At 42.1% G+C, this 22,900-nt stretch overlaps 3 protein-coding genes across 4 annotated transcripts; 2 read left to right on the top strand and 1 right to left on the bottom strand.

Moving 5' to 3' along the window:
• The first annotated feature begins 783 nt into the window (after positions 1–783).
• Positions 784–12,332, top strand: scyl1 (SCY1-like, kinase-like 1). Its single transcript, XM_054597301.1, has 18 exons — positions 784–1,040; positions 2,283–2,423; positions 3,456–3,578; positions 3,672–3,898; positions 4,115–4,205; positions 4,639–4,794; positions 5,062–5,220; positions 5,399–5,506; positions 6,365–6,478; positions 6,592–6,747; positions 6,863–7,051; positions 7,596–7,671; positions 7,874–8,071; positions 8,564–8,712; positions 8,807–8,896; positions 9,710–10,033; positions 10,558–10,636; positions 10,791–12,332. Exons 1-18 carry the CDS (start codon positions 933–935, stop codon positions 10,913–10,915), a joined length of 2,613 nt encoding a protein of 870 aa, XP_054453276.1. The 5' UTR covers positions 784–932; the 3' UTR covers positions 10,916–12,332.
• A 579-nt stretch (positions 12,333–12,911) lies between these two features.
• On the bottom strand, positions 12,912–16,666 carry LOC129090199 (phospholipase A and acyltransferase 3-like). Of its 2 annotated transcripts, none has more exons than XM_054597744.1 (5): positions 16,554–16,666; positions 15,394–15,460; positions 15,030–15,138; positions 14,448–14,716; positions 12,912–14,011 (listed from the first exon to the last, which is right to left on the bottom strand). In XM_054597744.1, exons 2-5 carry the CDS (start codon positions 15,406–15,408, stop codon positions 13,901–13,903), a joined length of 504 nt encoding a protein of 167 aa, XP_054453719.1. In that variant the 5' UTR covers positions 15,409–15,460; positions 16,554–16,666; the 3' UTR covers positions 12,912–13,900. The 2 variants fall into 2 exon arrangements, with proteins under 2 accessions (XP_054453719.1, XP_054453718.1); XM_054597743.1 differs by having other exon boundaries at positions 16,570–16,666.
• Positions 16,667–17,630: 964 nt separating this feature from the next.
• On the top strand, positions 17,631–22,482 carry ints5 (integrator complex subunit 5). Its single transcript, XM_054597498.1, has 4 exons — positions 17,631–17,882; positions 18,798–19,050; positions 19,289–21,265; positions 21,711–22,482. The coding sequence occupies exons 1-4, from the start codon at positions 17,788–17,790 to the stop codon at positions 22,428–22,430; spliced, it is 3,045 nt and encodes a 1,014-aa protein (XP_054453473.1). The 5' UTR covers positions 17,631–17,787; the 3' UTR covers positions 22,431–22,482.
• The last annotated feature ends 418 nt before the right edge of the window (positions 22,483–22,900 follow it).

The raw sequence follows: 22,900 nt of genomic DNA, 5'->3' as shown, positions 1-22,900 counted from the left end.
GATTTATTGGGCCCTGCTTCCAGGTGTTTGGTATCTTACTGTCACAATACAATATGTGTGTAACACTTGGAAAATAAATGTATTAATTTATGCTCAAATGACGATAAATATATAAAATATAGTTGCCCCAATGAGTCACCAGAGCAGCTGTTTTTTCATTGTAACCCATTTATGGGTAAAATTGAAACACATAACAGTTTATTGACGTTCCAACGACCTTCAGTAATATTTGGGAGTCGTCTGAAAAGTGTAAATAACAGTCTATAGTAAATACTTACTACCATATTTCTGTTGCATCTCCAAATACTTCACTCAGGTTTTTGTGTTACTTTCCAATTCACCTAGTCACCCTTGGGGACAAGCCATCTAGACCGAATCCATCACGTCATCATAATAGATGACACTAAAATCATCTAGGGCAATTGCAATATTTCTGGGGCCCTGTTTACCCCCTGTTTATGTCAATTTGCCATACACAAATTAACAATTTGAGGGATAATGTCTAATTAATCAAAATATTGCCACACAATCAACAAGGGAGCATTGTTGTCATGTTTGAATATCATTCTTTGATTCTGACATGAACTTCCATAGTGTGGACCTTTTTGTGTTAAGAAATATATATACAAAGAGAAATTATATCTAAAATAAATCTGTCCTGTTGTGAATATTGTATAGAATTTCAGATTGTGACTTTACTAGAAAAAAACTATCCCGGTTCAGCTTAGCATAAATGCCGTTCTTAGTTGCCATGACATCAGATACGTTTGAACCTCGTGCGGAACCAATGTGCAGGAACAAAGTTTCCAGGGGGCCAGTTTACTGCCGTGCTCCTCGCTAGCTAGCCTCTTGTAGCCCTCTAGCTAGCAGTCTGTTTAGTTCCCCTGTCGCCGTGTGTGTTTGTGTTTGATGAGGTGCGGAGCGCCGAGGAGATGTGGTCCTTTTTCGCCAGGGATCCTGTCAAAGACTTTGCTTATGAAATACTGCCAGACACCCAAGAGAAGTCTGGAATATGGAGTCTGCAGCGGGGGAAGAGGAAGGTGAGAGACGCACACCTGACGGCCGGGGTTAGCCCCTTTATGGAGGCCTGTCACTTAGCCGGCTAGCTAGCACTAGATGAGCTGCTCTGATGGAGCCTGTAGACCCGATGCAGCTGTAATGTCGTCGTGGCTTCATGTCATGTCCGTCAGTGTCTTGTGTCTCGTCTCTCTCGCTGATCCAGGGTCAGTGCTCATGTCTTTTCTTTGCCAACGAAGTGAGACAGGCTTTGTTTACTGTTACACACAGACACGTCTTTCTCGCCACGTCACCCCCTTCAGTCGAGTTTGTTACCGTTATTGTGACTATACGTACTTACATCTTACTCTTTATACTATATTTAGATATATACTGTATATATCTTGCATTTCATATCCACTGCTCATACTGTTTATACTGTCTATATTGTTATACTACTCATACTGTTATTTTTCTTTTTTTAATTATTTATCTGTTATTTATCTACCACATTAGATAGACATTTGATTATACTGTGTAAATAATCCATAACCTCTTAAATAATTGACAGTTTACTTCTTCTTATTGTTAATGATCATAATAATAAAACTAGTTTTCAATCTATTTTTGTGATAATATTGTCATCCTGAATTATTTTGGTCACTATAATCATGTGGGGATGTGTTGTGATATTATTTTTAATGCTTCCATTCAGCGATTGAGTTGAATACTTTTGCAGTGAAGCTGGTGCAGTAAGCCATACACAGTAGTTATAATAGCATTTCCTATTTTCTTTTTTTTTATTATTTATCTGTTATTTATACTGTTATTTATCCAGCACATTGCACTGAACCTTTACTGCTTCTTTTTGCACTTCTGGTTAGATGCTAAAACTGCATTTCGTTGTCATAGTGCTTCTACTCTGTGCAATGACAATAAAGTTGAATCTAATCTAATCTAATCATCTATTGGATCCGTTTTCAGACTGTTTTATCACACTAATAAAGATACCGACCCTTATCTCTGACAGCTCCTCACATGACACAACTGTCTAGAGTATAATGTTGAGCAGCTCAATGTGGACTGTAAGTGTCATCATCATCATCATCACTGCATGAACAGAGACAGACAACCAAGCACCTGCTTCCTGTTTTCATCACGTTCGTTGTGATTTACCAAACTATAATGTGGTGATGTTAAACTGTGCATTTTCCCCACTTGATGTTATTACAAAGCATATATTTTTTAAATATGCAACTGTCATTTTACCCAATCTGTGTCCTCAGACCAATGGAGAGCCAGTGTCGGTGTTTCTGTACGAGTTTTCGCAGGGAACAGAGCAGCAAACCCAGCTAGCCAAGGCTGCCTTCAAGCGTATGAAGACCCTGCGTCACCCTAACATCCTGGCATATGTGGATGGATTGGAGGTATGTGTTTATGTGTATTATGCATCCGTTCGCTCTACACAGAGTGCCATTGTTCAGAGTGTTTAGCTTGCTTAGTGTCATGTTTCAAAATTGGTGAGTGACCTTGTTTTTTCATGTACCTGTCATATAATTATCTCATCTCCACCATCCTGCTTTTCTTTGCATGTTTACGTTCAGATAGAGGTGAGTGTGAGTATGCCATTGTAGGCCTTTAATATTTATATGATAGTGGTAATGAGAAGTGTACTACACAATATAAGCAGATTCTTTCTTTGTGTTCTCAACAAGATTATTAAATACCTTAGCTAACTATGCTCTACTATTACTATGATCACACACATGAAATTGGGGCATGTCTTGCCAAAAGAATGAATTCAAAATCAAATACATCAAGGGAAATGTGACAGTTGATTGTCCTTGTTGGTTGGCTGCATATTATTGATTCTGAGGAAGCTTAACACTTAACATACTGCCTGAACTCGAGTAGCACTGGGGAGTTGTCAAACTACCTAGCTTAGTATAATTCCTACCATCATTTCCTTTTAAATGCTACTGTGTGTAGATAACAAGGCTGTGCTACCTGTCACTCACTCACAGTTTAGTAGGTCTGGCTAATAGTTTTGTATAACATTTACTGCCTTTCAATAGAAATCTGTGGTGATGAAACAATAATGTTTATTATGTAAAAGGGATCTTGTGATATATTGATGATAATCAAGATAATTAAAAATAATAGACATTTGATTATACTGTGTAAATAATCCATAACCTCTTAAACCTAATAAAAAAATAAAAAAAATCATAAAAATAATAATAAAACTAGTTTTCAATCTATTTTTGTGATAATATTGTCATCCTGAATTATTTTGGTCACTATAATCATGTAGGGATGTGTTGTGATTTTATTTTTAATGCTTCCATTCAGCGATTGAGTTGAATATTTTTGCAGTGAAGCTGGTGCAGTAAGCCATACACAGTAGTTATAATAGCATTTTCTGTTTTTATTTTGTTTAACTTGCGGTTGTTTCACAGACAGAGAAGAGCCTGTACCTGGTTACTGAGCAGGTGACACCCTTGGCAGTCCACCTGAAGGCTCAGGCAGAGAAGGGGGGATCTGGGGAACTGGAGGTCTCCTGGGGACTGCACCAGATAGTGGTAAGGGTAGAATAGAGCGCCATCTGATACTTTCAGGGGAGCCATTTCTCTGTGAGCCCTGACTCCACATCTGCCTTTTGTCTCCTTCCACAGAAAGCTCTCAGTTTCCTGGTCAACGACTGCCACCTGCTACATAACAACTTGGGTGTATCAGCTGTTTTTGTGGATCGAGCTGGGGAGTGGAAGCTCGGGGCCCTCGACCATGTGGCCCCTGAGCAGGGTGACCCAAGTGGGGTCTCACTCCCTACCCCAAAGGCTGTTTACCCAGACATGGAGAAATATGACCCACCAGAGGTGCCCAATAGCAGTGGAGAGAAATGGTAAGAGAAGGGTGGGTCAGAATAATAATGTTTTTTTCCACAGGAAGAAAAGGGGAGCAGCAATAAGAATATTTGGACAAAGTAGAAATTATAGGAAAAAAATGGTTCATAAATATGACTATAAAAATGCCTTATTAAAGTGTTAAACCTGGAATCGGTTACTGCCTAGTTTTCCGTGGAAGTGTTAGTACTGAACTGTGTGCATGTTTGTTTTAGGGCAGGGGAGGTGTGGCGGCTAGGCTGCCTGATCTGGGAGGTGTTCAATGGGCCACTACCTCGCACATCCTCCCTTCGTTCACTGGGAAAGGTACGACAGCTTCACATTCCTTTGTGTTATTACCAAATTATTGTCATTGATTTCATGGCTTATTGATGTCCTACAGATGCTTCCTGTAGTTGTTGTCATATAGGTATTTTGTATGTGTTCTGGTGAGTTCAACTTCTGGTTTTCAACATTTGTAAAAAAAAAAAATTGAAATACTGAAAATTAGACTGATAAAGATGCATTGTAGGGCCGATATTGTGCTCATGTAAAGAACAAGCATTCGCAAATTGAACTTGAGAAGAGTTAGCAGAGACCCTCACTGAGATGCTGTTTTCTAAGTTTCCTTCAAGCAAGGAATTTAACCTACACTTGCTTCATGGTTTCAGTGACTGCTAAAAAAAGTGTTGTTTATGATGTGAAGAAGTGCTGTTCTCAGTCTTGTGTTCTATCATGTGTGTCCTCTTTGTGCCCACAGATTCCCAAGGCTCTGGTCCCTCATTACTGTGAGCTGGTGGGGGCCAACCCCAAAGCTCGGCCCAACCCAGCCCGCTTTCTCCAGAACTGTAGAGCCCCCGGGGGATTTCTCAGCAACAGCTTTGTGGAGAGCAACCTTTTCCTGGAAGAGATACAGGTCCACAGACTTGCATAAAGACATGTATAACCGTGGTGTTTGTATTAGTGTTACAATCAAACCTCAACAGTAAAGTTGAAATGTAGAGTATCAAGATAAAAACAGATCAAGTTCTAGTGGAACTACAATGTGGGGCGCATTGTGAAATTTGATGAAGTAATTACCAGGGAGTAGTATCGGAAACTGTATGATAACAACTATTGATAGGACAATAGATTATCTTATAGTGGGATAATAGTATATTTCAAACTTTCTCTCTCTCTCCAGATCAAGGAGCCGACTGAGAAGCAGCAGTTCTTCCAGGATCTGAGTGACAATCTGGACTCCTTCCCTGAAGACTTTTGCAAACACAAGGTCCTTCCTCAGCTGCTCACTGCCTTCGAGTTTGGCAATGCAGGCGCTGTAGTCCTCACACCGCTCTTCAAGGTGAATCTTTCAACTTTCACACCTTATTGAATATCAGACCGTATACTCAAGCATCTCCTAAGCGTCTCTGATAATGTTCAAAGTAACAAAAAGTAACAATCTTCTGTCATTTAGAAGTTATTCTTCTACCCCCTTTTCGTTTTTTTTTTTCCCTCATCTCTTTCTGTTTGTCGGCTAGGTGGGGAAGTTCCTGTCAGCAGAAGAATACCAACAGAAGATCATCCCTGTTATCGTGAAGATGTTCTCCTCCACAGACAGAGCCATGAGGATACGACTGCTGCAGCAGGTATGTAAGGCCTCTTTCATTCTAGCCGCTGAGAATGTCCTGCAGTGATACAGTACACTGGTTGGTTGGGTTTTTATTTCATTTAATTTCCCATGTTTCATCCAGCAAGAATACAAGACTTCGCAGCTTTAGAGCAAGGAAAGAAAATACAGTTGAAAGGATGAAATATAAAATATAAATATAATATAAAAAACAGCAGTAAATACCACTCCTGCTGAAAACATTTAATTGGATTAAAGAAGAAGGTAGACTCCCACCATCTTGGAAAGAGGCATTATCATTACAGTAATCCCAAAGTAGGGGAAAGATAGGGAATACAGCGGAAATTATAGACCTATTTCAATTCTCAACGTAGATTATAAAATATACACAACGATAATTGCAAAAAGACTCGAGAATCTTCTCCCAGAAATAATTGACGAGGACCAGACAGGATTTCGGCAAACACGTGACAATATCAGGAGGATGCTGCTTTTGATAGAGTTTGAGGGAAGATCTGTTTGCAAAGAGATGGCAGAAAATATAAGGACACTGGCTTACTTTTTTATGTACACATTTAAGTTTAAGGCAGCTACTGGAATTTTTTTTATTTTCATTTATTTTTGTGGCTATCATGTTCTCTCACAGGCTTTGTTTGTTTTTGTTAGTTTGCTTCTTTTTTTTACTCTTTCTTTATTGGTTTACACTCTGGTCAACATTTTGTATATTGACAAGAATGTACAAAAAAAAAACCTAAAGTGGGGAAAAAAAACAGCAGTAAATAATGCCATTTGCCATTTTTAAACCTGTGTTTAAGGCTTTAAACATTTATTTGCTCTGACATTGTTTATTCTCTCTGTCCATGTCTCTCGGTTTCAGATGGAGCAGTTCATTGAGTATCTGAATGATGCAGCAGTCAATTCCCAGATTTTCCCTCACGTTGTTCACGGCTTCACAGATACAAACCCTGCCATCAGAGAACAGACTGTCAAGGTAGTTTGCATGTTTTAAACAAAACGACAAACCTGCGGTGTTATCACATATAACTTGTGTACTGGATGTTGTCAGCCTCCTGTGCCATAACTCTTCTCTGTATCACCCTCCAGTCTATGTTACTGATGGCTCCTAAGCTGAATGAGACCAACCTGAACCAGGAGCTGATGCGCCACTTTGCCCGACTTCAGGCCAGAGACGAACAAGGCCCGATCCGGTGCAACACCACCGTCTGTCTGGGCAAGATCGCCTCCTACCTCAACGCAGGGGTAGAGTACACCCACACCACTGTGCAACACTTAGTTCATTTTATGCTAAAATCACTCACCAATTCAGTGAAGATTCTGTTCAAATGCATTAATGTTTTCATCCCTCTCTTCACAGACTCGACAGCGTGTTCTGATTTCTGCCTTTTCACGAGCAACTAAAGATCCCTTCCCAGCTTCTCGCTCCGCCGGTGTCCTGGGCTTCGCCGCCACACACAACTTCTACAGCGTAACAGAGATTGCCGCCCGCATCCTCCCTACCCTCTGTGCCGTTACTGTTGACCCCGACAAGAGCGTCAGGGACCAGGTACACATGTCTAATGGAGATTTCTGACTAAATGGTGTTTCTTATGGCTTTTGACTGCAAAAGCATTGCTGTGAAATTTTTTCTCGTAATATAGCTCCGCAATATTGAATATTTCTTTACTTACAAGAGTATTTAGAATTTTATTTATCAGCAGCAAAATGCGTCATTTGTTTTAAGTCATTTTGGTCTTTAGATAATAAAGATGTTAAAGTAAGATTGCTGGATTCAAGCTAATTGTTAATTACAGGTGCCAAAGAGCATACAAGAGCCCGGCAGACATACAGTAAAGTTATTGGAGACACATTTGCCATATTGTCTGCCTTGAGATGCAGAACAAGACCCACTACCTTTTTTGGTTCTTTAATATTTTAGAGAGCTATCACTATTGATTTGTCTTCCATAGAGCCAAGCAGCAAGTGCTGCAATCACATTGCAGAATTAGGGAGCACAGTGAGGTTGTCAACCACGTTGATCTTTGATCAACTTGAACATGCTGATTTATTTCTGCTCAATATGTTCTCTCTTGCCGTTGTCTCTCTGTCAGGCATTCAAAGCCATCAAGAGTTTCCTTTCCAAGTTAGAGACTGTGTCAGACGACCCCACCAAGCTGGCGGATATAGGTGCGTAACACACTGCACTGAGCTGCAGAGTCTGCTCTAGACTGTCGCGTCTCATTCAGCAAGGAGGCCAGTGTTTACATGCTACATATTTGCATACCATGCTAAAACACTTCTGCAACAGATGCAGAACAAACAGACTAATTTATTTCAGTTATATTTCTGAAATTGTCAAACTAAAAACTTGATACTGTGTGTCCTGCAGAAAAGGATGTAGCGTCCTGTGCTCAGCCTGCAGGTGCGTCTTCCAGCTGGGCCGGCTGGGCTGTGACCGGCATGTCCACTATAACTTCTAAGCTGATCCGCAACACTCCAGGGACAGAGGGCAGCGCTGCAGCTGAAGACAGCGAGCCCGCCAATGCCACCAGCCCTACCAGTGTCACAGATGGAGCACCTGCACCTGGTAGGGTTATCACATTTGATTTGGAGTTTTAAAAAGAGGATCAAAATCGATGCAGCAGAACCAGAGATATTGTCTTTTATTCCCACACATTCTTCTAATTAGTCAAAACCTGCCGTCTACGTTATCCACAATTCGTCTTGACCGCCAACAGTCACAGATTCATGTGTTAGGCTTTCAACAGCTGATGTAGCCTCGATCCGCTAACCTCATGTGGAGATGAGGAGAAAGCTGTAGAGCTCTGGCAAGCTCACCTTTTTTCTACTCCAAACCTCCATATTTCTTTTCATTTTCAATCTTGTAGTCTTCACCTGAGCCATTTTATCTGATTTTCGGCCACGAAAGTGCTTCATACAACCTTTTTCACATTTATAATACCCCCTAAAGACAGGTTAACACACATTCATGTGTAAAAAATCTGTGAAGATCCCCTTTAAGAAGTCCTTTTATATGCTACCTGAAACCTAATCTCTTTTGTTTTTTTTTCTGTTTCAGGTCCTGAAGAGAAAACTCCTAAAGCCCCTGAGACTCACCACGCTGCCTCCAGTCGTGCCAACCCATCACAGACTCATGATTTAACGGGCAATGATGACGAGCCAATAGGAGACCGCTGGGATGAGGAGGAGGACTGGGGAAGTTTGGAGGTAAGATTTTACCACTTTTGACAGAAAAACAACTTCTGTTTTGTATTATCTGTTATTGTTATTTCAAATCTCTATTATATTTTGTCTCATATAGGCGCCAGAGAAAACTAACACAGAGCCAGATGACTGGAACACCGACTGGTCAGGAACGGCATCATCCAAAAAGAAAGCCAGTGACAAAGGAGTATGAGCCATTAATCTTTATCCTTTATACAATACTACCTTTAGTGCTTATACTACTCCTACTTTGAATGCTAATAACACCACTGGAATAGTATTATAATATAGTGTGTGTGTGTGTGTGTGTGTGTGTGTGTGTGTGTGTGTGTGTGTGTGTGTGTGTGTGTGTGTGTGTGTGTGTGTGTGTGTGTGTGTGTGTGTGTGTGTGTGTGTGTGTGTGTGTGTGTGCGCACGTGTGTACTTTCCCTTACACACCAACACAATATTTAAATTTGGGTTCACATTTGTTTTCAATGTGTATTTAAAAAGAACCCCACGACTTGTATTCACTTAATTTATGATATGAGGTCTGTGGTTAACACAAAGTAAAGAGTACAAAACCTCAACCCGCCAAACACTAGTCCGCCTTAAGGCTTGGGGATGGTGACATGAGGTCGCATGAAGGTGGAGTAGTTTGTTTATTGCCTAACGTAAGCGTGGCTTCTTGTGATTGTATTTTCGCTGCAAACATCATAAAAGTTGTGTTCATCTGTGAAGATTTTCTTGCAGAAGAAATGTGTTAGTATCGTACATGTTTTTTTGCCACCAGGCTTAGCAAACATATGTCTTCCCTGCAGCGCTCTGAATTAAGAACAAGTGATTGTCAGTGTACAGGTTCTTGGTTCCTTCACCGTCACTTTTTGTGATCTGACACACCTGACAGTGAGATTTCAAGAACTTTCTAGTCTGCGTTTTCTATGTAGATAAAATAGTATTTTCTTTAATATATTACTTCAATTAGTCTCCATCTCAACCGTTCAATCTTTCCCATGTCCAGGTGGGTCGGTCGTCCTCCTCCATGGCGGTGAAAAAGCAGAGTGCAGACTGGAGCAGCTCAGGCTGGGACGCAGACGACAGCTGGTCCAACGAGAAGGAAGGGCAGGGTCAGAGCTCTGCGGGCGAAGAAGGCTGGGGCAACGACTGGGGGGAGGAGGACACGGACACAACCTTGGCCGGCGCGACGCTCCCCGTGCCAGAAGGAGTGCGGTTAGCCAGCGAGTACAACTGGGACAGCAGCAGCTCAGCCACCAAGGGGGCGGCTCAGAATGATCTGTTCGCCAGCGTGTCCCAGAGAAACACCGCCGGCACTGCTGCCCCCACGGTGAGGACGGAGGGAGGCAGAAACACAGAGGAGCAAGAGACAGACAGAGTAAAGTAGTGATGATTAGATTTGGAACAGACAGAATGTGAATATGAAGCTAGCACCTTCCAGCACCTCTGTAGGTCACAACTTGACATGTTGCATCCCATTTGTCTAATCTTTACAACAACCAAAGTGGAAATACAAGTTATGGTTTCACAGATAGTTGCATGCTGAAACGTTTTCAGAGCTAGGCTAGCTGTTTACCCTGCTTCAGGTCTTCATGCTAAAATGAGCTAATAACCTGCTAGCTCTTGCTTTGTATCAAGTGTACAGACATGAGAGTTGTATTTATCTTTCCACTTAACTCTTAACAAGAACGTAATAATATTATTTCCCAAAATGTAAGACTCTTTCTTTTAAATAAGGTTATAAGACTGCACTCACTTGATGAAATGTTGTAGGTCAAAGAATCATGATGAAATAAGGAATATCATGACACTACAAGCATTTATAGTGACGTGAGTATTTTCTCTCCTTGTCAGACTGGGGATGGCTGGACTGCAGAGGCAACAGGAGACTGGGGAGCTGAAGAGTCATGGGAGTCAGTAGATGGGAACCAGGGTAAGTCTCTCAGCTGGCCTCCCTTATCAGAAAATATGAACCTTTTATCTGTCACATCACTAGACCATTTTTTACTTCTCTCTCTGACACTGAGTTATTCTTGTTAGATGACCATTATCTAATGTACTGTACGCCTGTTTTCATTGTCAACCAGGTCTCAGCAAGGCCGAGGTTTCCAAGAAGAAACGGGAGGAGAGGAGGAAAGAGCTGGAGGCCAAACGGGCAGAGCGCAAAGCTGCTAAAGGTCCTCTCAAACTGGGCGCACGCAAGCTGGACTGACAGGGAGGCAAAGACAGATTTGAGGGCTGGGGTGGGGTGGGGTGGGTTGGGAGGAACATGAACCACAGTGACTGGACCCAGAGCAGCTAATGGAGGCTTGATATTCCACAAACAAATGACCGGAAAGAACAGTCAGAAGAAAACATTACTGTTAGCGAGTACATTTCTCTTCATTCAGGAACTGACGGATGTGTGGAGAAGCAACAATCCAGTCTTTTATGAATGCGTTATTGTGGTTGGCAGAGCTGAAACAAACACAGAGACAGAAATGTGGAAAAGCAGCACAGAGCAGCACTCCCTGCAGCCTGAGGTGATCACATAACCTGTCCTCCTCTGTTTTTTTGTTTTTTTTTAAATACATAACATATAAAGTTGCAGTTGTAAAGTAAATGTATATAAATGCTGCGTCTTGTCTTAAAATGACATGAAGAAATGACCCTTTTTTTTTAATTAAGTATATATATATATATCAATATTTCAAAATCATACATGTATTATTAAAGTGAATGTTTTTACACACACACACACACACGCACACAGTGGATATGAATGTTTTAGTTCAGCTGTCACTTACAGATTTAAGACTTTAAATCAATACATGCATGCACTTGTGTATTTGTATGGCCTAACAATAGGTTTCATGGCACACAATTCCAAGTATGTTGTGTTTACTTTGCACATTCAACACTGCATTTTACTTTACTGAACTGGCCTGACGGGTGACACATTTGACTGGTTTGTTAATGTGTCACATGCACTGCAGACACATGATGGAAATAGGCAGTTAAATTGATACTGGTGGACTGACTCAATGGGAAATGTATTTATGCGTTTCCCTGCCTTTTCCCCCCGTGTGTCCTAGTAGTGCTGTGGTGGAGGAAATTATGAGTTTTATTTTGAAATCTTTTGAAGGTACATGTTCACTAAAACTTTTTGGGATCATCTGAGCAAGTAAGATCAACCCATCAGTCATTTTTGTACGTTGTGGGTGTGGTCAGGGTGAAGGAGTTCCCCTAAACGTTCCTTTTACTCTGTTATTTGTGCCTTTATTTAATAGAACAGATCTGCTCTGTAGGATCACTTTCAAAACCTGAAATGTCTTCCCGCAAGCAGATTCTGTGTTTTCATCAAACCTTCCAGTATAACCCCCACACCTCCTGTCTGTGTCTGATGTGGTATTGTTCGGTTTGGTGTTACGTACCATGCAAGGAGCTCTTTTGACACAATCAAAAGCCATCACCTTTGGAGCTAATGTCCTGGTGTGAGGTGTTCAGGTCAGGTAAGGAGCTAAGCTGTGTTTGGTTCAGATTGACTGAAGACTGGGTGCGTCCTTCCACTGATAATCCAAATCATGTAGCATGTGAGCTGTTCTAAAAATAAAGATAAGATATACAAATGTATGTTTGAGCCTTATATTTATAATTAAAAAGGCTGTAGAATTCCCCCCCCCGGATAATGTTTGAGCCAAGAATTGATTGAGTTGTCTTCAGGAGGACATACACTGAGATGTCTGCCTCCACCACAAAACAGGTGAAAATGTCAACAGACAACTTCTTCTTCAGTATAAAATATGATTGGGAATTTTGGAAATACCATTGCTGATTATCTAATCACCTCCATTGTATTAGGCACGGATTCTGGAGAGCGATATTGCTGTTGATGCTGTTTTTTCGAAGTGCAGTTAGCACAACATATTTAATATAATTGATTTCTATTGAGGTGCAGACAGTCAGAGATTATCGTAAAGCCTGCATGAATAAAACCCAAACTATCTAGATACTGTAGATAGATATGACAACAAAGTCCCCCCCCAAAATACAACAATAAATAACCTATGCTGACAGTGGTAGCAAATTTCCCCGCTGCGGGACTAATAAAGGATTATCTTATTTTATCTAAACTGGTCATAGGTAACAATATGCATATCTACCCTATGGTTCAATAAAATGCCTGTTGCCAAATTCTGTTTTTTTCTTTAACGATTAGAGAGATTGCATCCAGTATACGTACACAATGCGCACAATAACTCCACAACACTGCTTATATCGTGAGATCCGCAACACCTGAAAATCTCCATCACTCTAAATATTTTCACCTAAAAGAGGAAACAGAATTTGGAGCTCATGGAATATAAAAAGTTAAAAAATTCAGAATCATTACAAACAGGAGCGATGTCCTGGGACAGACAGCAGACACAGATGTAATCTACAGCACAGGAATATTGATACTTTATGCATGCTCCATCTAATAAAATGATTAAAAAGTGACAAAGAAATAAGTGAACAATTAAAAGCACAATTAAATGCATTCAAAACGAACAGGGCCCTCTTTGACACTGAAGACACGATCCAGAATCACACAAATTATTATTTATTCAAAACAAACAAATAAATGTGGAGACAATGTGTTATTCAATAGAGATGTCTTAAAACTTCAGGAGTGTTAGTTCAGCCCAGTGCCCCCAGTTTATCAAGGTACTTCAACACTTAACAGAAGGCCGTAGTGCATTACACACATTACATAGTTTTTCTTATTTTGAGTATTTAAGATATTCTTCTTGTCCATAGGTTCAACTCAAGTAAGTAATATTATATCTTCATAAGCAGAGACCGCAAGCCATTTTTGTTTTTATGAATCGAAAAGACCACCTCAGCTTCTCACGTCATTCACAATCCAAAAAATACAATCTTCAAAATCTTCAGTTAATATCAAACATTCAAACATATTTCATCTTGGCAGCTCAAAGTGTTTACATATTGTCAGTTGTGCAAAAGTTGTAGAAATGTAAAAAAGTCTGAAAAACACAGAGCTTTGATCTAAAGTAAAGTAGGTAAAGTAGGCAAGATGGAAATTAATCATATCATATTTGGCTATACCACAGATGTAAATTAGGCTTTGTTTCTGTGAGTGAACATGAAAAGTGAAAGTTAGGCTTTGCGGATGATCCGTTCATCAAGTTACTGAACAGGCCACCCAGGACTTCAATCACTCTTTGTTCTTGTTTTCTTTCTTGCTGCCTCCAAACAGATACACGGCACCCATGAGGACCGCTCCAGCCACTCCGGCAATCAAGGCAGTATCTCTGGCCTTACACACCTGTAGAGGGAAACGGACACATTTAAGTTAGTGAGCTGAGTCTTCTTCATATTAAAAACTCCATCAGAGTTATTCACAACTCTGGCATTTTTCAGTACCACTTAAACTCTTAAATAAAATTTCTATTATAATGTAATGGACAGCAGACATGTTGATTATGTTGTGAGGTTTTCTTATTTTCCTCACCATGGAAACAGGTCTCTATAGGAATCCATTGTAACCGACTTGATCATTTTTAACCTTGCGATCTTCCTGAATAGATGATAAATTGCTTGTTTATAGAATTCAATTTTGTCTTATGACTTTTTTTGTGTCTTTATAGCCTTTGTATTAATCTCACCAGCACAACCATCTTAACACCTTTATTGTTTTAATGTGTTTTGTCCAACATTAGTACTACTGCTTTTTAAAGATACACACACACGGGTCCACTGACCTGCTGGGACTCAGCTTTTCCGTAGCGGAGCTCGTTTACAAAGTGCTCACAGTTCCCCCTGAAGACGCAGTACGGCAGCTCCTGGCCGACCATCGCACAGGCCTCCCTCACGATAACGCGAGCACAGCGGGGCTTGTGCTTCTTGTCCTGGCTGTTGTTGATCTTCCACTGGTTGGTTCCCACCACATCCCACAGCTCCTCTTTCTTCACCAAGGCCTTCTCAGCTAGAACCGACATCATACTGTTGGCACTTGAACCTGGGACCTCTGCTATATATAGAAAAGAGTGACAGAAGGAGGGAGAAACGGACATTACTTATGTGGGTTCATGCACTAAATAATGCAATATGTTTAGTTTTTGTTTTTTGTGGTTTATGAATTATGAATCAGTTCAACCAAATAAATAATCTGATGTACTGAGACAGGTTAGTATCTGGGAGTAGCAGTCCAGACAGTGTGTGTGTGTGTGTGTGTGTGTGTGTGTGTGTGTGTGTGTGTGTGTGTGTGTGTGTGTGTGTGTGTGTGTGTGTGTGTGTGTGTGTGTGTGTGTGTGTGTGTGTGTCTGTGTGTCTGTGCGACTCACAGGGTGGTGCCAAGTGGACAACAAAGCCATCGCCAACATACACAGCCCAGTGCTGATAGGAGCCCCGGAAGATCTCAATCAAATCCCCAGGATCTGGTTTCTCATCGTACTTGGATTGAAACACAGAAAAGAATGTTTGACTTTGCAACAGACTGTTTGGCAACAACTGCGGTACATTTGACCCGACTGGAATCCCTGAGTTAAACAAAGATAACGTTTAAAGAAACTTTTAAATTCAATGAAAAGCTACATCAATAATACCTTGTTGTATTTGCTATAATGGTACAAAAAAACAGCACAACACAAACAACAAAAAACACTATAGTTTCTTTGATGTGGGTGAAATGGGTGATAATGTCCTCACCAGTGTCGGGGCCATGTTTCTTCCGTCTGGTTCCGACTGGCTTGACTTTCCAGCAGACTGTCAGCTCCTGCAGGAACAAATCATTTTATAGACCATATATTTGCACACAAAGTGATATTTTTAAAAAAAGCACAATATTTTAGGAATATATTTACATTTAATGCTGTAGTTAAAATAAAATGTTTATGTGCCCTTCACAGAGGCTATGTGTGATCACATAATAATAATAATAATAATAATAATAATAATAATAATAATAATAATAATAATCAGGCATAATGTCCTCACATGTGGATTATCAAATACCCAGATGATGTGTGACATGTTATTTCATCTCTATAAAGTAAATCTATATTTACTTGTTTACATTATTATTGCTTTTATTGTTTCTGCCTTTGCCATGTAAAGTTAATTTGAGTACCTTTTAAAGCGTTATAAAAAATAAAGTGTATTATTATTATTAATTATTATGTACACTTAGTTGCCAGTTTATTAAGTACAACTAAACCTAAACTAATGCAGTCTCCTACAAAAGCCCTGTGATATATCCTACCTTCATGAAGGTTAAAATAGTATAGTATCATTTTAGAGAGGTGGTTATTCAACTTAATGATTAGTTAAATAATGAATAGTTTGTGGTGCTGTTGACAGTTTCTGTTTTATGAACGCGGTGGACAAAATAATAGAAACAACTGTCAGTAAAACGCCCTTCAAGTGAACAGCACCACAAACTACACCCTTCAAAATGACCATAAAAAGGTGTACGATTACATTTTGTACGATTACATTTTGTTATTTAAACTTTCATAAAAAGGTGGTTTTATTACCGAAATGTTTGTTATATTTTTGTTTTAGAACACAGAACTATTATGTGCGTCAGCCTTAATAAAGAGCTTTTGATCATTTAAATCACAATGACAACCTGCTGTAATGCAAACCGAGTGTGACACACTCGGTTTGCATTACAGCAGGTTGTACAGCAGGTTGTTTCAGATTTGAGGTTAGGCAACAAGAAGCGACCAAACATCAGAGACGAGTTGAGGCTCGGCTGAGTTTGCGTCAGCCAAAGGCCTCTAACATCATCGGTCATAAGGCCCTGTGGCCTCACGTAAACACCGCCCATGGCTGACAGGACGCTTCAATGTGTTTAAATGTTTCACCTGTCCGTCCGCTTACCGTTGAAGACGAAGTCCCCAGCTCGTTTGTTGTCTTTATCGGAGAAAAGCAGCCGACACCGACAGTCAGAGGAGATCCTCCAGCTGATCTTTACAGCGTGGCCTTCAGAATAAAAGCCTCAACCGAACGGCAACAATGACACTGATGGCTTTCATTATAACAGCACGTTAGTAAAACATGATCGTATTAATAAAAAAGATTTTAGTGATTGTACAAATAATACTAATAACTAGTGAGTAGTATGTGTAATGATATGTAATATACTACTGACTGTAAGTCGCTTTGGATAAAAGCGTCTGCTAAATGACTGTAATGTAATGTAATGTAGTAATAGTTTGTGTTTAAATTGTTTAAGAAAGGTGTGGATTTTAAGTGTGGATGTGTTTTAATTACTCAAGAAGTACACCTGAGCCTTCCACTTAGCACTGATTGTATTTGTATTAGTTTGTTGCACTTATTGTATTTGTATTAGTTTGTTGCACTTATTGTATTTGTATTAGTTTGTTGCACTTATTTTATTTGTATTAGTTTGTTGCACTTATTGTATTTGTATTATTGTTTTTGCTCTTATTGTATTCGTATTAGTTTGTTGCACTTATTGTATTTGTATTAGTTTGTTGCACTTATTTTATTTGTATTAGTTTGTTGCACTTATTGTATTTGTATTAGTTTGTTGCACTTATTGTATTCGTATTAGTTTGTTTCTGCACTGTACTTTTGCTCTGGTTTATCCATGCACATCCATAATCTCAATCATCAACTTTAATGTATTTATTCTTTATACTGTGACGTTCATGCACATCCTTTAGTCAATACTTTGCACATGCCATCTTCTTCTTTGAAAACCTACTTGGCAAAAAACCTGTTTGATATCTAATTATTTTAAACCTTTGGGGGATCAATTAACTTATTCTTATATTAACTGTATCCTCGTTTATTAGTTGACACAGTGGTAAAGTGAGGAGACAGACAGCCTTGACACCAGCTAAATGAATGAATGAATGAATCCACTCATTACCACTAGGTGTCGCCAGTGACATCAGCTGTCAGTGTCGGTTTTACTTTTTCTAACGACGAAGAAGTCCCGACATCCGGCTTGTAGCGCCCTCTCGATGTATTTCTGTCCTGAATTGGACAGCCAGATCAACAAAAAAAACTGTCACAATCTCTCCCTTCGAAGCAGATACAGCAGGACGGAAGGTTTGATGTAAAGATTTAATGTTAAAAGAGCAAACGATGTCTGTGGTGTTGGACGGGAGTCCGCTGAAGGCGATGCAGAGCTCACACACTCACACGCCGCAGACTGCCCTGAGGTGAGTACCGCTCACTGGAGGAGAGGAAGCGGCACATTAACACTGAAGTCAGTTCACTGCATTGATATTAAAGTAAACTGTGCAGACATAAGTGGGTAAGACCTTAGTGTGTTCCTGCAGCATTCTTAAGAGCCAACTCATATTGAAAGTTACAGCATTAACAAAAGACCTAAGTGCTCTATTAATGGTTTAAACAAAAACATATACACATGACAAGTTGTTGGTGCCCAAAAATGTTGTGTTGTTGTTGTTTTACAGACATTTGTCCTGACCCACACCCCAAAAAACTTTAAAATAATATCAGCTGGAGCAAAGCTAGTATTTGTAGAGCGACATAAAGTGAATGTTTTGTGTGGAATATATTGAAGATGTGTAATGTAGGATAATTTCCATTAATACTTTCTCTTTTTGTGGAATGATAAGTCTCGTTATAGAATAAGTTGATTAATCAATTATTGATCGACGGAAAATTAATCAAAAAAAAAAAGTCATGGCATTTGGCAACATTATCAAGTTGCATCTTGTTATAATGGGGATGTGCTGTGTTTCTTTGTCTAATGTAATAGTAAACTAAACACGTCAACATCTTAAAACACATTTGCTTGGAATAAGTGATTATCGATACATTGAGAACAATTACTTTTAGTTACTTCCTCTTTCTGTTGAATATTATTTTCTATTAATCAGGCGTTTAGTGTATCAGATGTCATAAAATAGTGGAAAAATGCCTACCACAACTAAGAACTAAAGCATATTCAGGTTACAAAGTTATGAAACAGTGAAAAGCAGTAAATTCAGTTAAGTTGGAAACTTTGTGTTTGTAATTTTTGTTCCATAAATTATTTAAATGATGCATCAATTGTTAGGGAATAACTTTCTGCCCATCACTTCATCAAGTTCACTCTTCTCCTCCAGCGCCCAGGAACTCTCCCAGGAGATCAAGTCCTTCATCAGTGGCATTGACACCGTTCAGGGCCGGAAGCTCAGTGTCCGAGAACACGCCCGCTGTGCTGTGCGCCTGCTGCGCTCGGTCCCGGCCTGCCGAGGGGCGGTGCTGGAGCATCTGAGGGGCGTTTATGATGAGCATGTCTCTGCCTTCCTGCACAACCTGGAGACAGAGAGCGATGCCAGCTCCGGGGTCAGCTCCAACCTGGAGGACATCATACAGGTGCAATGAAGCAAGGATTATTGCCTCTTATAGAACTACTACCATATCTTGAAAATCATAAAGTGATGAAAATATTGAAAAGTCTATAAAGATTAGAACATTAAATTGGTTTTGTGGGCCCACAAGAGTAACAGATCCAGACCCTGCCCAATCTGTCTATCCTAGATGTTTTCCTACGTTCATAGATGTATAATAATGGTTTAGAAAATGGTTTGAATTACTTGTCTTTTGTCTGTAGGAGGTCCATGGCGTACTGTCAGAGTTCATCCGTCTCAACCCCCGGGCCTGGGCCCCTCTGGTGTCAGCCTGGGCTGTGGACTTGTTGGGCCAGCTGAGCAGTAAGCACGCCGGCCGCAGGGTGGCCCCCCACTCCTCCAGCCTCAACGAGCTGCTCCAGCTCTGGATGTCCTGTGCTGCCACCCGGTCCCTCATGGAGGCCTACTCCCAGTGTTTGGCCGCAATGCTGGCCTGGTGCCCCGATGCGTGTGTGGATGCGCTGTTGAACACTTCAGTCCAGCACTCCCCGCATTTTGATTGGGTGGTGGCTCACATTGGCTCCGCCTTCCCGGGTACTATCATCAGCCGAGTCTTGGCATGCGGACTCAAGGACTTCTGCTCTCACGGTGCTAAGGATCAGGGTCTAATGGTGATGGGAGTGGATAAAGGCAGCAGAGTGCCAAAGATTGGCTCAGTGGTGGGAATCCTTGGACACCTTGCAGTGCACCACTCAGACAGCATCAGGAAGGAGCTGCTCAGGATGTTTCAGGAAAGCCTGAGTCCGTCAAGTCCTTTATCTCCCACTTCATCCTCAACTTCTTGGGAGAGTTCTCCTCAACTCCGCCGTGCTGCAGTACCATTTCTCCTGCAGCTCGCTGCAATGTCCCCCAACCTCTTTGGTGCAGTGTCTGCAGAGCTGGTGGAGCTGCTACGCCCTCCTGTTCTGCTCCAGCTGCAGGCCCTGCTGCAGGGCCTCCCCAGAGAGGAACTGGATAATATGCTGGGGCTGGCCGTCCACCTTATAAGCCAGAGCCCATCAGGAGGGTCCCGGGTCCTCCGCTTTCTTGCAGACACAGCGACCCCGGCCTCGGTCATCATCTCCGGGCCTACACCTTCCCCTCATGAAGGTGTCAGAGAAGGTTGCGATCGCCTCCTCCAGATGCTCCTTCTGCATCTCCACAAACTGGTCTTCAACCGCGCAGATGGAGCTGAAGTCAACCCCCATCACCATGCTTCCTCTCAACCCAAGCGGGTCGTCCCCTTCCTCGAGGAGCTGCAGTCTCACGTAGGTGAGCTCTGTGCGGAGACTCTGCGACTGGAAAGGAAGCGTCACCTCTGGCTGCACCAGTTGCTGTGTCTGCTGTCGGTGTATGGAGGTCCAAGCGTTGCCACCGAGGCCCTGTGCCAGCTACTCACCCAGGCCCACAACCCGGAGGAGCTGGCTCTGGCCTGGCAGCTGCACACCACACTCTCCTCTTGCATGGCGGGACTCATCCCTGCCGCTGTGGCTCGCTGTGTAGCACAGATCCATACACACACTCTGGGGCCCCGACAGCTGAGGCAGCTGTTGCTTAACCTGGCTGCAGCCATCCAGAGTCAGGATGAGGAGAGAAGAGGTGCAGCAGGTGTTCAGTCCTCCATGGCCGCCCAGGTGGGCTCAGCGGTCTCAATACACCTCCATGATTTTGGCCCACTCCTTCTCCACGGTGACTCGGCTGTATCTCATGCCACGGTGCGTCTCCTGTCCTGTAGCCCAGTCCCACGCACCTCCTCCCCAGCACGGATGCTGCTGCTCTCCCGTGCTGCCGTCACTCATTTCTTTATGGCGCTGCGAAGAAGAGTAGAAGGAGGGAAGGTGGGGCGAGATGGGGGACAGGCAAGCGAGGCGGTGAACTGTTCAGTCCTGCTGCTGTCACGCTTGGCAGCGTATTCTCCGCTCACTCTCAAAGCGGTTCTTCAGCAGCTGGTTGAGGGAGCCCTACATAAAGGCAACGCTGGCCTGTTTGGAGGGCAGATCGCAGACATGTCCGGTGCCCCTTTGCCTACCCTGTCTGTGTCTCCTGACATCGGAGCCTCTTTGCTGGATATCAACTGTCGGTTCGGTACCACAGTCAACTTCTCTGGCAGCGTGTGGTCCGTGTTTCATGCCGGGGTGATTGGCAAGGGGCTGAAGGTCCGCACTGACACACAGCTGCCTGACCCATCGGGCGTCATGCAGGTGAGTTTCACAATTTGAGAACTATAGTTTAGCACAGCAAGCAAAATGTGGATGACATAAGATAACAGTGGAGCAGTCCATGCTATATACAAATTAGGGATGTGATTTTCCCTATGAATTGGGTCATAAATGCACATTTCAGCTGTCTTTTCATTCACTTTGAAGTGAAACTACATGTTCACGTAAACTTTTGACAGGAAATAAAAGAACAAATGTATTGGGTGGAGACGGATCTATGAGTACGGCCCACCTAAGTAAATCCAGAACACACACTGCAAATATACATAAATGTATAGAATTGTATCCTGCATGTGATTATGTGGTTATTTAAACGATACCTTAAAATGATTAAAGTAACTGTGATTATGTGTATTTTGTGTTTGATGTGCTGCAGGCTGCAGCAGAAAATATTTAAAATGTGTCATTGTGTTTCTTTCTTCTGTAGAACGTCCAGACTCTGATAACCGTCGTGGTCCAGTGTTGCAGCTCTTCTGGTCTCAACGGCTCTATCAACAGCTCGCGCCCCCAATCTGACCCTGACGAGCCGCTGCCCATCAATGCCGAGGCAGCCAAAGTTGTTGCAGTTACCTTGGTGGAAAACGTTTGTCCAGATGTGGCCAACAGTGAGCTGTCCTGGCCCCCAGAGGAGCATGCCCGCACCACGGTTGAGCGAGACATCCACATTCGGCGTTGCTTTGAGGCCCACCCGGTGCTCTTCCCTCTGCTTCAGGTGGTGGCGGCTGGACGCCCGGCTCTCTGCTACTGCTCCGCTGTGCTCAGAGGCCTCCTGGCCACTCTGCTGGCCCACTGGGAGGCATCCCGCGAGATGTTGTCCACGGACTACCCGTGGCACCTCCAGGCCTCCTGCCTCCTGGTGTCCTGCATGGGGGAGGGCCAGTTCCTGCCTCCTGTGCTCGCCAACGTCCACGAAGCCTTCCCCCACCTCACTCCCTTCGAGGTGAGGCTGCTGCTCCTGGCTGTGTGGGAGTACGTGAGAGGCAACGGGCCCATGCCCCAGAAGTTTGTCTTCAGCTCAGAGAAGGGGCTGTTCTGCAGGGACTTCTCTCGGGACGGTGACGTGGCGAGATACGTGGCCCCGATTCACAGCGTCCTGCATAAAAACATTGATAGATTGGGACATCTGTGCTGGAGGTTCCAGCTCTAAAAGGTTGTGGGGAGCAAAGTATGTAGAGCAGGTTAGAATAAATAAATAAATAGACTGTAAAATAGACACAATGTTGTGTTACATCGCTCCAAGGGTGGACTGCAAAGTTGCTTTCACTGTACTTCAGTTTCATACAAGTAAAGCTGTGTGTGTGTGTGTGTGTGTGTGTGTGTGTGTGTGTGTGTGTGTGTGTGTGTGTGTGTGTGTGTGTGCGTGTGTGCGTGCGTGTGTGTACCTTTTTGTACCATATTTTTAGACTTGATACGTTTCTAACTAGTTGTTTCTGTGACAAAGATAAGGGGACAAGACAAATGACACACATGTATATTATGTTAATACAGAATTTGTTCAACAAAAACACAGCCTTAATGTGGGATTTTGCTTTGACAATACAATTTAACTCAGCTCATTCACTTTTACATTGTTTTGTATCATTCTCAGATTGCATATGTTCTAAAATTGTGGCTACA

This window comes from Anoplopoma fimbria, chromosome 4, assembly GCF_027596085.1.
Source record: "Anoplopoma fimbria isolate UVic2021 breed Golden Eagle Sablefish chromosome 4, Afim_UVic_2022, whole genome shotgun sequence".
Classification (NCBI taxonomy): domain Eukaryota; kingdom Metazoa; phylum Chordata; class Actinopteri; order Perciformes; family Anoplopomatidae; genus Anoplopoma; species Anoplopoma fimbria.
The sequence above is the reverse complement of the archived record's forward strand: the minus strand, read 5'-3'. Positions and strand labels throughout refer to the sequence as shown.